Raw genomic sequence first — 16483 nt, 5'->3', positions numbered from 1 at the left:
AAGATCGAAAAGCCCTGGTACATTGTACGCGATATGCCCAAGAGAGATGAGAAAGGACCCAGGCTCCTTCTCTGCTAAGGCTATCTTCCAATGACATGGCATGACTTGACAATTGGCAGCTACACAGTACAATTTACCTCAAAGACGACCTTTGTTCTAGAGTACTATAGAGTATCATGAATACTCGAGTACGCGAAGCAATCATGATCCATTTAATACCCCCCAACCACACAGCTACATTCGCAGATCCCCATATAGTCAAAAACATACACATACACAGGACGAGTCCCAAACAACCCACAATAATGGCCTGACACCTCAATATGATGGCTCGACGAATGTCGATCCTATCCACCAAACAAGACATGTCGCTCCACCCGCGCCGGGGTATGACGCAGTGCTTTTATAAATCTAGACGCGTCTGCGCGTGTGCTGTTTTCCCACAACAACTAACAATCAACCAACGAATCTCGTTTCTCAATTCACCACTTTATGCCTTTAATTTTAATTTGCTTTTGAAGTATATCCCATTTAATTATCCAACCTACAAACGACAAGCTACAATGCCTCCTCGGAAGAGAAAGTCCACTGAGGTGGACCCTGAAATAGCAACTGTCGGGTCTGATAAGGAGAATCATACTGCAGTTGTTGCAGCAGTACCAGCAGTGGCTCCGACTTCGTCTACGAAGAAAACCTGTGATGAGGTTTGAAAGGAAATACGCGACTTCGTCGCATCTGGAGAGATGAGCGCCGCAGAGTTTCAACGTGCTATTGACGTGTCGCCGCGGTCGTATTCGGAGTTTTTGAATCAAGAGGGAACAGATAAGGGAGCTAGATCGGCTACGTATAGGAATGCGGTCAAGTTCTTTCAGGATAGGAGGGGAGGGGTGATGCCCTTGACGGAGGTGCAGCCTGCTACAGTACCGGGAGTTCAATCAGCAGAAGTACCGGTAGAAGCACCAGCACGAGCACCAGCACCAGTACCAGAACCGGCATCAACTATGACATCAGCAGTACCGACCAAGAAAACAAAGAAGAATCCGGCACCGGCATCCGGGTTTGATCTATCAGCAATCCACCTGGACGGGGACGAGGATATGAAGGTACCAATCTTCGAGACATGTGATGTTGTGAGAAAAAAGATGAAGGCGCATCTTCGCAAACCCGGGGTTACCCAGGCCGGCTTCTTGCGAGATATGGCCAAGGCAGCATTCCCCCAGACCGCCAAGCGGTTGAGTTCCAAGTCGATGGCGGATTTCTTGTCGTACAAGGGGCCTACCACCGGCAGCTCCGGGGTCATTTTCTATGCGGCGTATGTGTTTTTTGAAAAGTTGAGGGTTAGGGATGGCAAGCCGAAGAATGAATTCCGACTGGAGATGGAGAAGATCTGGCCCAATGGCTTTGAGCGCGACAATCCGGCTAATGGGAAGCTTTGGTGTGGTCCGCACGAGAGACCTTGGATTGACAAGTATGGGCGGCTGCAGTTCCGGTAATCGCCGCCGGAGTGCTTGGGAATGTATTATCTTGCTATTGTACTAGTCTGACTGTTGAGGCTCATTCCGAGGTTCAACCTCTTTGATCTTTTTCCCCTGGTCATCGATGCCATCAAAGATTTGCCACGCATTTTCCTCGTCCGTAGAGAGGGCCAGTTGGGGATTGGTGTGAATCACATCCCAGGAAAACGTAGGCCTTTTGGTTACTGAATTCCAGTTCACGCGAGGGACTAGACAAGACACGCGCTTCCAGAGCCTCGTCATGAATCGTCGCGTGATGTTATGAGGTCGCCCGTCCACATATTTTTCGAAAGTATCTCCCTTCGACGGCCCCTTTATCAAAAACAAAGCAACATTGATATTGCGAAATGGGGCGGTACCGACTGCTTTTCTTCGTTTGGGCGGCGTCCACGGAGTGGCCCCGGATATTAGGCCGTCTAACGTATCGAGCTCTGCATCAGGCAGCGGCGGAAACATATTTGATCGCGCCTTGACGTACCATTCCCTCCTGATATTAATTCGACGAGATTGAGCGAGCGGCCTCCCCCAGACATTCTCGTTGGGGATGACTGGCTCAATCTCCTTGACGTGATACCCGGCATTCAGCAGGGTAATCATCGCGTTATGCCGTTGAGCCTTCAGCAAATCAACCATGAGCGAGGGAGGCCTCCACCCATCCTTGAATTGTCCCACAAGAGGTTGCACGTTCGCCGGATCCAGTGCGTCCACTGCGTCCGATGGCGTGATGAACTTATCAATCAGATCTTGTCTCCGTTTCCCTCTGCGACCATATGCAAGTTGCAAAACCTTTTCCAACGGTTTGCTGTATCCCTCATTGGCTCGACGGAGCAAAGACAGTTCCTGAAGGGCTGATTTATGCAGCGCAATCTGTCGAATCAGGTCCGGCTTCTTTTTGACATACCGTCGGTATCGGTCGAGGGTGTGGGCATGCATATTGACTCTGGCGACAGGGTCAGGGAGGTAGGAGCACTCGCGGAGTAGCGCACGGAGGAGATGTCGCCATGTTTCGACAGGGATTCTGGGGCTCGACATGGTGTTTGGCAGCACTGGGATCAAGTTCAATGTCGCCTTTTCTTTTCCTGTGCGGAATAAGGACGGAGGAACAGAAGCAAACAAGGCAGGCGGTGAGGCGGATATCCCAAACAGGCAATAGATGTGGTAAAAGGCAGCAAACGCGAAAACGGCTAGCCGCGAACGCGACCGGACGAATAATGAAGCCCCGCGACTTCATCTTCTCCCTCATCGTGTGTTCTCCAGGCTTGCCCACCTTCCCCCCAATTCTTGTTATGCAAGGCTACAGTACGGAGTATATTGTACAAGTCACCTGACAATTCCAATCGGCGTGGCTTGAGAGTTGCTGTAAATCTCCCGGCCTCATCGAACCTGTCTCATCCCTTCGCGGTCGGTGCGCTAGCCACGCGCCTCTCTTTCGCGACTTTCCGACGCCTGGCCTGGTCAGTAAGACCGGAGCAGTAGATCCTAGGATAGGTGCAGTTCCCCACATGCTTCCATTCTCTCCTTCTGCCAGGATGCTTTTGGCTTGCTGAACTGCCCCTGCTATTGGCTTGCGTCCCTGCAAATCCAGACTTATTAACTTTTTCCTTTTCGACAGAGCAGTCAGCCTCGAGGTCGGTGTCGGGGTCGGGCACCCTAACACTAGTATATTCACCCGTTCCCCAATGGCATCCAACAACCACCACGCAGCCCGCCCGGGCCTCCCCATGTCCTACTCTCAGAGCAGCATGAGTTCAGCCAATGGCATGGCCTTTTCGCAATCGCAAATGACCTCCTTCAACGCTTCCCAGTCCGTATCGTCCACCCCTCGAGCTACACCTCCTCCGAAAGGATCGCAACAGTCCACCATGTCCTTTGGCTACTCGAACGGCATGCCGCCCGGCCCTCGACCTAGCTTCGCAGGGTTTGAAGACATGAACGGCTATGGAACAATGATGTATCATGAAGAATTCAAGCCCCAGATTTACAGGGTCAGTGTTTACCACACCTGCGCCGAGCTTTACTGACTTGCTCGTCTGCCGTACAGGCCGTTTACTCCAATGTCTCCGTTTACGAAATGGAAGTGAATGGAGTCGCCGTCATGAAACGCCGTACCGATTCCTGGCTCAATGCCACACAGATTCTCAAAGTTGCCGGCGTGGTCAAGGCAAGGAGGACAAAGACGCTGGAAAAGGAGATTGCGGCTGGTGAGCATGAAAAGGTTCAAGGAGGATATGGTAAATATCAAGGAACCTGGGTGAACTACCAGAGGGGCGTGGACCTCTGCCGGGAATACCACGTTGAAGAACTGCTGCGACCCCTTCTGGAATACGACATGGGCCCCAACGGTACCACTGGCTCGGCGCAGGACTCTCTGGATACCCCGACGAAGGAGCAAGCGATGGCGGCGCAGAGGAAACGACTTTACAGCGGAATGGATAATCGCGGCATGGCTCAGCCGCAGCAGGGCACGTTCTTCCAGAACATTTCTCGCACTGCCGCAACCGCCGTCAATGCCATGAGCAAAGCTCGCTTCGACTCGCCCGCAGCCCGAGGCATTGACCAAAGACGATCCAGCGTCATCCGGAAGCCTTCGCATCAGATGGGCAGCCAAGAGACCCACATTCCTTTCAACAGCCAACAAAGCATGTATAGTGTGGCGTCGGATAGCGGCCTCGGAAGCAACTTCCAGAACAATAGCCGCTACCCAATCCATGATGGTGCCAGCTTCGACCACGAGGAGCCAGTCGAACCTCCTCGTAAGCGTGTCCGGTCCTCGTCCCACCATACACAATCGTTCGGGCTTCCCTACGAGCATTCGACCCTGTCCGTACATGAACCCACACCCACAGAGCCAAACGATTCTTTCTACCAGGATATGGACGTCTCAGCTTCAATCGTGGATGGCAACAAGCGCGGGTTTGAGCCATTGCCCCCCGCCACCACTCCGGAGAGATTCCAGAAAATGAAACTCATAATGACACTGTTCCTTGATAAAAAGACCCGGGATTTCTCAACCCACCCAGCGTTGATGCAATTAAGTGGAGACGACTTGGAGATCCCATTGGACGAATATCGGAATAATGCCCTGCACTGGGCAGCGATGCTCGCTCGTATGCCTCTTGTCTATGCTCTGGTCGAGAAGGGGGTCAGCATCTTCCGCTTAAACGGCGCAGGCGAAACAGCGCTGCAAAAGTCCGTAGGAACAAGGAACAATCTTGATTACAGGAGCTTCCCGCGTTTGTTACAGGTGCTGGCCCCGACTATTGACATGGTCGATTATAGTGGGCGAACCATCCTCCATCATATCGCCGTAATGGCCGCCACTGGGGGTGGGGGGCACGTCTCTGCTAAACACTATCTGGAAGCCTTGTTGGAATTCATCGTTCGCCACGGGGGTACGTCACTGAGCCAGCAAACCCCCAACGGTGCTACAGAGAATGGGCTGTCACAGACTGGGGAAGTAATAACTCTCGGCCGTTTCATCTCGGAAATCGTCAATCTTCGGGATGATCAAGGGGATACTGCCCTCAATCTGGCTGGACGCGCACGCTCTGTTCTTGTGCCCCAACTTCTAGAGGTTGGGGCAGATCCTCACATACCGAATCACACGGGTCTTCGGCCAGCCGACTACGGGGTTGGGGTAGATATGGTTGACGGCAATTCTCAGTCGCAGCAAGCTGGAAATGGGAGTGACTCATTCATGGACCAGCTAGCGAAGACAAAGAAAGAGATCCTAGATTGTGAGTGACCTTGCTGATCTGTCCATCACTTACTAACTGCTATAGCAACCTTGGCTCAAATTACATCGATGGTACAAGAGACACTGGGTGGTCTCGACCGAGAGTTGGCTTCTACCCTGGCGAAGAAACAAGAGAAATTTGACCACTGGCACTCGAAGATTCGCGAATCGGCCAAAGCACGGCAGATCGAGCAGAAGCAGCTTGACGAGCTCAAATGCAAAGCTTCTGATCGCGTGGAACTGAGCAGACGGTACAAGAATTTGGAGAAGTCGTCCGAAGACCTTTTGGTGATCCTGAAAACGATACAAGGAGATTCGTTAGATTTATCGAAGAATTATGCAATCGGAGATGCCGACAAAGACCACGGGATCGACATTGCCGGGTTTGAGGCCGTCTTCCCCGAGACCTTTGACCCTGCGTCTGGCTTTTCCGAGCAGCAGGTGGCCTTCCTTCGCTCACTGCCTGCCCCCGAAAGCCTACAACAACGAATGGGGTGTTACCAAAAGTTCAATGAGGACATATTGAATGAAGTGGAGCGGCTCAAATCCAAAAACGTCGTTTTGGGCCAGAACTACCGACGCATGGTCATGGCCTGTACGGGGTGGACCGCCGAACAGGTGGATGAGGCTGCCGAGGGGCTGACGCAATGCGTCAAAGAACTCAATGAACACCCGGTCCCGGAAGATGAGGCGATTGAGATTCTGATGAAGGACCGCGGTCAGGACTGGTGATTCTCGTACGAAATGTGAAACGTCATGGTACATATGTCTGGATCGAATCCGTGGATTCGCCGAGGCTTTGAAGCGATACAGCGATTCTTGTTTATTGTTGCTACCGGTTGGCCCTTGGAAATCAAGGGAGCATTGTTTATATGACAGGGCTGCGGTGTTGAGCATGGTTGTTTGGATGCATTGATGTCTGTACTTGCAGATACCCCAGGGCACATATAATGGATTTTGAACGGCTAGTAGGATGTGGTCCATACTCGGTCAAATATTAGCTGTACAGTTGAATAACAACTTTCCTGGATTATCTAACTTCATACCATTATATTATATGGTACTATGCTCGAGACCGAGCTCTGGCAGCATCTTATCATATAGTGCGTTTCTGAAGAGCCAAGTGCGTGGCCATAGTACTCTGGATGTCCGTACAGATACGACCTACCAAGCCTATCATAATGCCACGGCTGCCAGCCGAGTCACCGCCCGGCGATGGCTTATCGATAACCCGGCAGAAAAAAGTGCGAAAAAGGAAGAAAGCGGGATGGCGGGGTCGGCCGTGTTCGCCGTGCTCTCATTTCATTCCTTCATCAATCTGCTCAGACAGCTCTTCTTGGTGTCAGGCTCGTGTGGTAATATCTACTTACCCGGGCGCATAGAGCATGTCCTCCTGAGACAATCGCTCAGTCAATCCGTTCAGAGCTGACCGACGCGGGTCTATTTCCACCTTATTAATTGAATCAAATAGAAGCCCGTCGAAGATTCAATTGATCTTCTCGGAGGACACAGCACCTTTTCTTCTGATACCTTTCGTAAGGAACACTCTCTTGTGCAACCAAAATGGCCGCCTCCACTCCTTACCCCGCGTCCCTGAACACCCTGTTCGACGAGACATCCTCGCTGCGGGACCAGTATGACCCCATCCGGCTGACAGATGCGGATATCACTCCCCTGCTCCAACTGCCCTCCGCTAAAGCGGTCTTTGGACACGATTCGGCGGATGAAAGTGCCCTCGGCCGTGTCTTTGCCGGGGAAATCTCCTATACTACCTTCTTGTCCGAAAAGGCAAAGGCAGTCTCTCAAACACCCGTGGATGGCTTGACCTCCGAACAACAACGCTCTCAATTGCTCTACATTGGTCTGGCCGCTCTGTTCGCATTCTTGCAGTCGAACGTCACCGGTCCTCCTCTTGAATTCAGCCCTGCAGATGTCATCGTTCCTGCTGCTCTTCGGCCGGACGCGGCGACCCTCCGTGCTGTTCGTGCTCGTGTCATTCGCGATCTCTCGGTGGATGGTGAAGCAGCCTACAAGCTGACCCCGAATGTGGAGTTGTTTGCTGTGGCAAAGGCTATTCTGGTTGACGCCGATGTCTTGACAAATGGCCCGGTGGTGGCTAGGACCGCAAAGGTCCGTGTCAACTTCCTTCACCAGAAGATGCTGTCGGAAGTCACTAGCACATTGCAGGATGTGATCTATGACGACCTGCAAGAGCTCGAGAAGCTTGTCATGAGCGAGAAGTGCACTGCGCAGGAAAAGGGAAGATTCCTTCTTGAACGTGCTACGATCCATACTCACCACAGCTTTGATGCGAAGGCTAGAAAGGATCTCGAGCAGGCAGCCGTCGTGCGGAATTTCGAATTCGCTTTGACTGGTAAGCTGGGAAAGAGAACCAAGTTCCAGGACCGTGATATCAGTCAGCTCGTCATCCTAGCCAAGAGCGCCGATGAGACATCAGAGGCAACGGGTGCCACCGCGGAATCGGAGAACGACAAGCCCTCCGGCCCGAAGAACCTTGACCTCAATGATGATACTCTCCTCGAGTCCATTTCCTTCACCAAGACCGACGGACAGGAGTCCCAAGGAAAGCCAGTGACCGTCCAGGACGAGTCGAACCTCTCACCAGCCCTGGCCTCTCTTGATCCCGGCAACCAGCCCAAACTTGACCCGGTCGACTCTGCTATTCTCCTCGCTCTGGCTTCCGCAATCACAAATACCGCCCCCGAGAACGGCCTCACCCGTGAGGAAACCCAGCCGTACGCTACCCGCGTCCTCGAAGGTGGCAGCTCGAACTGGCAGATCTACACTCAGGCCCTGTTGGTGCGTAGTCGCATCGAGGGTTACAAAGCCAGAACGGTCGAGAGAGCCGTCTTGCAGATGCAGGCTCTCGTTGACCAGGTCATCGCCGACACCGCCACCTCCGATACCCAAGCTGGCACGTCCGTCGAAGAGCCCACTACTTTCCTTCCGAGACCCGAGAAATCGGAATCCGCATCAGCTGCCGAACGTCTGGAGTACATCTGGATCCTGCGCTTCTCCACCCGGTGGAGCCTCGAGGCAGAGCTCGCAACTCGCTGGGTCAACCTCGGAGGTCTGCGGACTGCCCTGGACATCTACGAGCGTCTGCAGATGTGGGCCGAGGCTGCTCTCTGCTACGCCGCCACCGAACGCGAGGACAAGGCCAAGTTCCTCGTCCGCAGACAGCTCTACCAACCCACCGGCACAGACCCCGACGATGAGAATGAGAAATTCGACGGACCCGAACTCTCTCCCCTTCCTGCGGACGCCCCCCGTCTGTTCTGCATCATGGGTGACATCGACACCGACCCAGCAATGTACGAGCGTGCATGGGAAGTCTCGAACAATAGATACGCTCGTGCTCAACGCTCTCTCGCCCGTCACTATCTCACCCTGAAGCCCCCGGCTCTGGACAAGGCCGAGGACGCCTACCGCAAGAGTCTGCACATCAACCGCCTCAACCACGGCGCATGGTTCGCCCTCGGCTGCGTCCAGCTCGAACTCCAAAAGTGGGACGAGGCCATCGACTCTTTCACCCGCACCGTGCAGTTGGAGGACAACGACGCCGAAGCCTGGAGCAACCTCGCCGCCGCGATCCTGCGCTCTCCCAAGCCCGCCGAATCCGAAACCCCCATCCCCGAAACCTCCCCCGACGAGGTCACCGAGGAGGGCGAGCAGCCCATCCCCGAAGACCCTCACAAGCGCAAGCGCGAAGCCCTCGCAGCCCTTCAGCGCGCCGCGCAACTCAAACACACCGATGCCCGCATCTGGGACAACGTCCTCACCGTTGCCGCCTCGATCCCTCCCCCTTTCACTCCCTTCCGTGAAGTCATCACCGCCCAGAAACGAGTGATCGAGCTCCTCGGTTCCAAGAACGGCGAGAAATGCATCGACCTCCCCATCACCGGCATGCTCGTCGACCACCTCGTCACCGCCTACAACTACGAGGACCTCCTCATCCACATCGACGACAACCCCACCTCCGAGCGTGTCGTCCGCAGCGGCACCATCGCCGGCCAAATCCTCTCCCTCATCGAGAACAACATCGTCCCTCTAATCACCCACTCTGCTCCCCTCTGGCTTCTCGTCTCCCGCGTCGAACAGTTCCGCGACCGCCCCTCCAAGGCCTTCGAGGCCCATGAAAAGGCCTGGCGTGCTACCGTCGCCTCCTCGACCCAGGGTGCCTTCCAGATGGGCGACGAGAAGAAGTGGATGGAGATCGTCCGCGCCACGGAACGGCTAATCCGGGATGGATATGCGCGGTACGGACCGATGGATAAGGAGGGTCAGCAGACTGATGCGAATGGCGAGGCTGTCCTGGTGGCCAAGGATTGGCGATTCAAGGCGAGAAGTGCCGTCAGAGGTATTCTCGGCAAGGGTAAGGATTTCTGGGAGGACAGTGAGGGGTGGACTCGGTTGAAGGAGGTGCAGGCTGAGGTGGGAAGTTCGTAGTATGATGTGATATATGGCATGTGTTTATGAAAAGAGAAAAGTTTTCTAGTTGTTGATTATGAGAAATGTAAGCAGGAGCTGCATATAGATTTTATGTGATTATTTATTGAACTTTTTCTGGTATACAGTCGACGTATTATTAAGGGATACAGGCTATCTTGCAAGTAAGATAGACTACTTCACTTCCCCTCAACTTTCCTCTTCAGCATCCCACAGAAACTCTCAAATAAGACCGAATCTCTCCCCTTCAGCCAGCGTATAATCACTCTCACTCCGTTCTCGTCAATCGGATCCTTCTTCATCTGCACCTTGAATCCCAGCGCGGCCTTCGCCTCATCTATCGTGGCCTTATCAGCCATTGCGTCCGGGTTCTGCATCTTCCTGCGTGCTTGACGGGACCAGACGTTCTGCATTGCGAAGCCTACTCCTGTAGTTAGGTTCTTGCGCCAGAGCCATTGAATGTGCAGGGAGCTGAGCTCTGTGTCAATTTTGGCGCTCACTTCGTCGAGGAAGTCGCTTTGTACGATGAAGATGTATTCGGAGGGGAAGGGGAGAAGGTGTTTCGGAATTGCAGATGTGCCGCGTGCTACGGTCTGAAAAGATGTTAGTAGTTAAATGGGTGGGTAGATGAGGGTAGGCGTACGACTGTCGGACGGAGATCGGTCCAAGACCAGGCTATGGCCCATCTTCGAGTTTTACTTCCTTGGATGAACTCGGTGACTGCGTAGTTGTTGTTCTTGTGTTCGAGGAGCGTCTCGATGAGCACAGATACGCTGCTTAGTTTGCCGAGCATGGTGGTGTACCAGATCACGCGTTCGCGGAGCTGCAGGCTCTCCTCGATCATGCGCGTGATGAAGGCGATCTCACCGCCGGTGGTGACCATTTCGACTTCTGCACCAGTGCAGGCCTGTTGTTGGGTTAGTGAGGTTTTAAGAGGTGGTGGGCGACCTTACTGAGAATGGAGGTCGTTCTTTGGCCTCCGCGGAGGTGATCAGTTCGTTGCGAGTGGCGTAGAATGGGGGATTGCACATGGTGAAATCGAGTCTGTGGTGGTTAGTGGTGAAGTAGAGGTGGGTTGTTGTATGTACCTGTCGACCTTGAGCTTTGTGTCTAGCGAAATCAGATCATCTTTCGCGTCTGTTTGGATGATCTCGATCCGAGAATCGAGCTTGTTTGCAGACACTGTCTCTCTCGATGTTTTGATATTATCGTTATCGATGTCTGCGCATGTGAGCGATTGAGCACGTAGTGCTCTGTATGGCCGCGACATACCTGTTGCGATGAAGCGCCAATGGGGCCGCATGGAACATCCCAGAAGGGGGTAAATGCTGCAGCATCCTGTCCCACTAGGTAATTTAGAGGTCGAGTTACCAGAAAGGAGTGGGTGGATTACATGTCGAGTCCAACGACTTCTCGGTCAGGGTCATAGTTATCACGGTACTCGTCGCCGGTGGTGTCGACCAAGTCTTGCAGCCACAGAATATAATTGAGCCTATCTTGTCAGAGATGGAGTAATAACAGAGGCCATTAAGCAATTAATTACCTGTTCGGGACCTGCAGGTGTTGTTAGCTGCAAGAACGGCAATCGAGCAGCAGCCAGACGTACCGGCGGGCAGAGTCTATTCTCCGGAATCTCGACTTTCAGATCAAAGTCTCGTTGCAGCAGACTCTTGGTCAATTGTCTGAGTACGTGTCAGTGGCAACTGCATATACCCTTCAGGTTAGTCGAGACCCACCGAACAGCGTCCGGGTCGCTAAAGTCCAGCTGCCCGTTGGATTTCAAGCTGGAGGATTTTAGTGACGGATGGAAATGCGCAGGTTGCACTCAGCTTGGACGTACTGCTTCGCAAAGTCGGGCGACTGCAAGGCAAGGGCTGTAAAGTCCACCTCATCCTTGTAGATATTGCGTGAGGCCCTCATCGTGCTACGTATTGCGAGGAACGGATTAGTGCCTTGTGCCACTGGCAGGGACGGGGAGGGGCATCTGGCCTGCGTGTGTTGGAGGACCAATGGATGCGGGTGGAGCGTACCGGAAACATCCACCGATGCGGAAGAGACACGCTATCGCTGGGCCTATCGATGGCTCTCAATGCACGGACGGAGCGAGTCTTGGAGGGGGGGGGAGGAGAAGGAGAGCTGGGATGAAGCGGTGCAGTTGCGCCAGAAGAGAATACCGAAAGGCAGAGAGCAGCTGACCGGGATGCCCGTGCCTGAGGCGATAAGGCTTGAGAGGCAGGTGATGTGATGTCATGATTTGGGCTCTTTGTTCCTCTCTCGAGTCTGCTGCAGTCCGTCCTGCACTTGTTGCTTTGGTTCCCCGCCGATCCGCCGATCTGAAACATTCCAGGCAGCATCGCAACCGACAGCTTGGTGGAGCCCGTTCTCTTTCTCGGTTTCTCCCCCTCATTTTCCATTTCCCTACAGGGCGGTTCCTGCAATTGTTCTGTCTCCCTCTCCTGTACCACCCATCCATCCTCCGAGGCCATCACTTCTGTTGTGCCCGCAACCATGGACATGTTCAAGTCCAAGCTTGAGAACCTGGAGGAGCACCTCAAAGGTCATTCTTATCTCCACCCCTCGGGATCTCACTAACCGCAATCATCCCGACAGAAACCCACATCGAGGAGAAGGCCTTCCACCTCAAGCACAAAGTCGGCAAGTTCTTCAACATTGTTAACCCCAATCACCGTCACGATGAGGCGCACGAGAAGGCCACCGACGCTAAAAGAACCACCATCTCCGAATCCCACCGTTTCAAATCATTCGCTCCCATCCGCGAGGGCAACAAGGTCAAGTGGTACGTCGATGCGCTGGACTACATGTGGGCCGTTTCAATCGCCCTAGAGGAGGCCAGGGAGACCATCTATATTGCCGACTGGTGGCTTTCCCCCGAATTGTTCCTCCGGAGACCCCCTTTCATGGCGCAGGAATGGCGGCTGGACCAGATCCTCAAGCGTCGGGCTGAAGCGGGAGTGAAAATCTACGTGATTGTGTACAAGGAGGTCAGTTCGCGCGCCGGCTATACCGTTGTCGCGGTCGCTGAAAGATTCGATCTAGGTTAACCAAGCATTGACCTGCAATTCGGCCCATACCAAACACGCGCTTCGCAATCTCTGTCCCGAGGGAACCCCCGGCCACGGGAACATCAGGGTCCTGCGCCATCCGGACCATAACATTTTCGAGAACGCAGCCGACATGACACTGTACTGGGTAAGTGTGGCGTTCTCGACCCCCCGACAGCAATTAATAACCATTACTAGGCGCATCATGAGAAGTTCATTGTCATTGACTACGCATTGGCTTTTATCGGAGGTATTGATCTGTGTTTCGGAAGATGGGACGCACACCAACATCCCTTGGCCGATGTTCACCCGTCGAACCTGCGAAATGAGGTCTTCCCCGGACAGGAGTTCAATAACAACCGTATCATGGATTTTCAGAGCGTTGGCGACTGGCAGGCAAACGAACTCAGCAAGGCGGAGTACGGTCGAATGCCCTGGCACGATGTTGCCATGGGCGTGATGGGTGACTGCGTGTATGACATTGCAGAGCACTTTGTCCTTCGGTGGAACTTCATCAAGCGAGACAAGTACAAGCGGGACCACGGCGTTGACTGGTTGATGCTTGAGGGTCGTACTGGCGATGACGAGGATCTGGTTGCGGTTCAACGTCCGAAGTTCCCTTGCGGCGAATACCTACAACATCCCCTCTCACCCCTTGATACGAAACCACTCGGCCAACAGGGCTTTGCACGGGCGCAGATCGTGCGCAGTAGCGCCGACTGGAGCAGTGGAATCCTGACTGAACACAGTATCCAGAATGCCTACCATGAGGTCATCAGCCAGGCTCAGCATTTTGTCTACATCGAGAATCAATTCTTCAGTAAGATCTTCTATCCTGACTACTACACAACGGCTAACTCCATCTAGTCACTGCGACTGGAGACCAGCAGGCACCGATCCTCAACACCATCGGACGTGCCATTGTTGATGCTGTTGTCAGGGCCGGAAAGGAAGGAAGAAAGTTCCGGGTGATCATCGTGATCCCAGCCATCCCTGGATTTGCGGGGGATCTTCGACAAAATGCAGCGATGGGCACCCGCGCCATCATGGACTATCAGTACAAATCGATCCTCCGTGGTGAACACTCGATCTTTGGCCAGATCGCCGCCCAAGGCGTGAACCCCAGAGGTATGTTAAGCCTTTTGCCTGTGAGAAACGCCAGCTGACGTAGCCAGACCACGTCTTCCTGTTCAACCTGCGTGCATACGATCGTATCAACAAGACCCCTGCGCTGCTCAAGTTGGAGTCGGAGGCCGACGTGACTTACAACGATGTCCAGCGTGGAATTGCAGAGTCCATCATGAGTGACAGTGTCCACCCCGCCATCGGCAAAGAGGGCGACAAGCACGAAGTTGGGTATGACAACGCGCAGCAGGAAAAGGAGATTCGCCTCGCACGACTGCGCAAGTACGAGGAGCAACACGAGCGTTACAGGGAGCTCGAGGGCCTCAAGGGCAGCGACACTGTTGCCCATACCACCATGCTTAACGGTGGCAACATGTCGGATGAGCACTGGGAAGGAGACCCGGAGGCAGAGAAGGAGAACTTTGTGCAGGAAGAACTCTACGTGCATGGGAAGGTGTGCATTGTAGATGACAGAGTTGTCATCTGTGGTAGTGCCAACATCAACGATAGAGTATGCTCCCAACTCCAGAGTTCCATACAACCCACTAACCAGTCCAGTCCCAACTTGGCTACCATGACAGTGAGCTTGCAATTGTTGTTGAAGACCAGGACTTTATCGGCAGCACCATGGACGGTAAACCGTACCGGGCTGCCCGCATGGCCGCCACCCTCCGCCGCCAGCTCTGGCGCGAGCATCTCGGCCTCCTTCCCTCCCAGGACTACGACGCTTCTCAACACCCGAATGCCAAGCCCCCATACCAGTGCATGAACTCCATCCTCGAGGGTCCCGAAAACGACTTCGTCACGGACCCCATGAGCGACGAACTCTGGGAGATGTGGACCGGTCGAGCCACCGTCAACACAGAAATGTACCGGATTCTGTTCCGCGCTGACCCAGACGACAACATTCGCACGTTCGAAGATTACGAAAACTTCTGTCCCCGCGGAAATAAACAGGGCCATTTGTTTGACCCTTACCAACCGGTCAAGGAAGTGCGAGAGAAGTTGGATAAAATCAAGGGGCATTTGGTCTGGATGCCGTTGGATTTCTTGAAGGATGCCAACATGGCCGAACCTGGATTGGCGGTGAATCAAATCACAGAGGTGAGATACATTCCTACTTGCATAAGAACTTGACTAACACATCACACCCACTCCCAGAGTATCTACACCTGATCTATTCCCTATCTACAAATATACGAGATAGGTTAATTGCACATACCGTACCTCCCTCCAGAACCCATGGAAAGAAGGAGACCCCATCCCCCTTCCGAAGACCGAACCATCTAGAAACCCAGTCCCCACCCCAAAGGCCCGTGCCCATCTAAACTATGATCTATCACATTCCCATCCGGCATCGGCATCCACATCCTAATGATCCCTACGGAACAGACCCAACCCACCGGGATCCAATCCAGGCAAGCCAACTACAAATACGAATGCCCCATTCGCATTATGCGGAGTACAGAACCTTCCACGCAAGGGGGGGGCAGTGGCATCCTAGTCCCCTTTCTACGTACCTATCTACCTACCTAGTTCCAGGTTCCTACAAACCTACCTACCTACCTACCTACCTACCTACCTACCTGCAGGCACTCATCCACCTACATACACCAAAGTCCCTCCCCCCACTACGGATCCCACCCCAAGCAAACCCAAGTTCTAGACTCCATCCCCGAAACACGAACTCTAATTGCAAGGGATGATATTTCCGGTGACAACTGTCCTCCACCTGAGTCAGAACTCAAATCCTACCTAGATCCTGTTTCTCGTAGGTGGCCTCACTTTGACACTTAAGTGTGAGTGGGTGCGTAGCATGACTTGCTTACTTAGTAGCCTACTACCTAGGCTAGCATGTTTCTTATGCGGAGGGCCCGATCGGTACCTATCTACGGGTACGTAGTAGCCTAGTAGGCAGGTTTCCTTTTTAGGGGTGCAGGGGGAAGATTTGATTGGTAGGTACTAGGTAGGATCGGTCTTTCCATTTCGAGTTTCCTTTCGAGAGGGGGATCCACTATGGCATTGTCATTTGTCAGTGACCAGTGTGGTTTTGGGGTGGGTAGTGGGGTTACGTTACTTACTAGGTAGGTAGGTACTTTTTTTCAAAGTCTTGGAATTCATGTAATGGCATGGCATGGTGTGAGGATCGATAGAGGGGGTGGGTGTACAGTCTACGCTTTTTTCTTTCCTTTTTTTTCAGATTCTACTTGCTAATAATTAATAGGTATGCCATTAATTGCGTCGCCGCAGTTGTATTCCTGATAAGGATCTATAAGTCATCTATCGCAGAAGAATTCAGAAACAAAAAGGCTGATCAAGACAAGGAATGCAACGCAAGACAAGAAGCATTGTCTGAAATGTGGTCACCAGCAGACCGTTGTTTCTGAACCTCAACACCGGGGCGATGCTTTTTTCCGAGCGAAAGCAGATGATGGTGGACATAAGAAATTCTGGCCGTCACTCTGCATCAGAAGAAACTTTTGTTGAGAAGACACCAAGGGCAAATAAAGACGAAGGGGAATTGAGGAAAGGATGGTATTAGTGGCGGCAAATGAAAAAGGCGACTTGCACCCTGC

The 16483-nt window shown here is 53.2% G+C and overlaps 6 protein-coding genes across 6 annotated transcripts; 4 read left to right on the top strand and 2 right to left on the bottom strand.

The window, feature by feature from the left end:
• The first annotated feature begins 435 nt into the window (after positions 1 to 435).
• On the top strand, positions 436 to 1615 carry BO94DRAFT_529673 (uncharacterized protein). The gene has a single exon (XM_025610500.1). The coding sequence runs from the start codon at positions 744 to 746 to the stop codon at positions 1491 to 1493; it is 750 nt and encodes a 249-aa protein (XP_025473039.1). The 5' UTR covers positions 436 to 743; the 3' UTR covers positions 1494 to 1615.
• BO94DRAFT_4542 (uncharacterized protein) lies at positions 1515 to 2583 on the bottom strand. Its single transcript, XM_025607599.1, has one exon. The coding sequence runs from the start codon at positions 2544 to 2546 to the stop codon at positions 1536 to 1538; it is 1011 nt and encodes a 336-aa protein (XP_025473038.1). The 5' UTR covers positions 2547 to 2583; the 3' UTR covers positions 1515 to 1535.
• A 111-nt stretch (positions 2584 to 2694) lies between these two features.
• On the top strand, positions 2695 to 6268 carry BO94DRAFT_570615 (putative APSES transcription factor (MbpA)). Its single transcript, XM_025614830.1, has 4 exons — positions 2695 to 3002; positions 3127 to 3499; positions 3556 to 5251; positions 5297 to 6268. The coding sequence occupies exons 2-4, from the start codon at positions 3194 to 3196 to the stop codon at positions 5980 to 5982; spliced, it is 2688 nt and encodes an 895-aa protein (XP_025473037.1). The 5' UTR covers positions 2695 to 3002; positions 3127 to 3193; the 3' UTR covers positions 5983 to 6268.
• Positions 6269 to 6532: 264 nt separating this feature from the next.
• BO94DRAFT_529670 (tetratricopeptide repeat protein) lies at positions 6533 to 9802 on the top strand. Its single transcript, XM_025610499.1, has one exon. The coding sequence runs from the start codon at positions 6814 to 6816 to the stop codon at positions 9718 to 9720; it is 2907 nt and encodes a 968-aa protein (XP_025473036.1). The 5' UTR covers positions 6533 to 6813; the 3' UTR covers positions 9721 to 9802.
• On the bottom strand, positions 9801 to 11640 carry BO94DRAFT_619429 (DUF890 domain protein; the record flags this gene model as incomplete). Its single annotated transcript, XM_025616860.1, has 10 exons — positions 9801 to 10313; positions 10364 to 10627; positions 10674 to 10764; positions 10809 to 10941; positions 10993 to 11066; positions 11114 to 11212; positions 11264 to 11274; positions 11327 to 11402; positions 11457 to 11504; positions 11561 to 11640. 10 exons carry the CDS (start codon positions 11638 to 11640, stop codon positions 9900 to 9902), a joined length of 1290 nt encoding a protein of 429 aa, XP_025473035.1. The 3' UTR covers positions 9801 to 9899.
• A 588-nt stretch (positions 11641 to 12228) lies between these two features.
• Positions 12229 to 15044, top strand: pldA (putative phospholipase PldA; the record flags this gene model as incomplete). The annotated part of the gene is made up of 7 exons (XM_025607568.1): positions 12229 to 12277; positions 12331 to 12722; positions 12778 to 12930; positions 12981 to 13602; positions 13650 to 13910; positions 13958 to 14418; positions 14466 to 15044. 7 exons carry the CDS (start codon positions 12229 to 12231, stop codon positions 15042 to 15044), a joined length of 2517 nt encoding a protein of 838 aa, XP_025473034.1.
• Between the last annotated feature and the right edge of the window lie 1439 nt (positions 15045 to 16483).

The sequence above is a fragment of the Aspergillus sclerotioniger genome (assembly GCF_003184525.1).
Source record: "Aspergillus sclerotioniger CBS 115572 chromosome Unknown BO94scaffold_1, whole genome shotgun sequence".
In the NCBI taxonomy this organism is placed as follows: Eukaryota; Fungi; Ascomycota; class Eurotiomycetes; order Eurotiales; family Aspergillaceae; genus Aspergillus; species Aspergillus sclerotioniger.
Note: the sequence above shows the minus strand (reverse complement) of the source record. Positions and strands in the feature narration are given on the sequence as shown.

Coding starts and splice junctions, on each gene's coding strand:
- BO94DRAFT_529670 (XM_025610499.1), top strand. CDS start 6,814: ATGGCCGCCTCCACTCCTTACCCCGCGTCCCTGAACACCCTGTTCGAC.
- BO94DRAFT_4542 (XM_025607599.1), bottom strand. CDS start 2,546: ATGTCGAGCCCCAGAATCCCTGTCGAAACATGGCGACATCTCCTCCGT.
- BO94DRAFT_529673 (XM_025610500.1), top strand. CDS start 744: ATGAGCGCCGCAGAGTTTCAACGTGCTATTGACGTGTCGCCGCGGTCG.
- BO94DRAFT_570615 (XM_025614830.1), top strand. CDS start 3,194: ATGGCATCCAACAACCACCACGCAGCCCGCCCGGGCCTCCCCATGTCC. Junction 3,500..3,555: donor TCAAGCCCCAGATTTACAGG/GTCAGTGTTTAC, acceptor TCTGCCGTACAG/GCCGTTTACTCCAATGTCTC. Junction 5,252..5,296: donor AAAGAAAGAGATCCTAGATT/GTGAGTGACCTT, acceptor TAACTGCTATAG/CAACCTTGGCTCAAATTACA.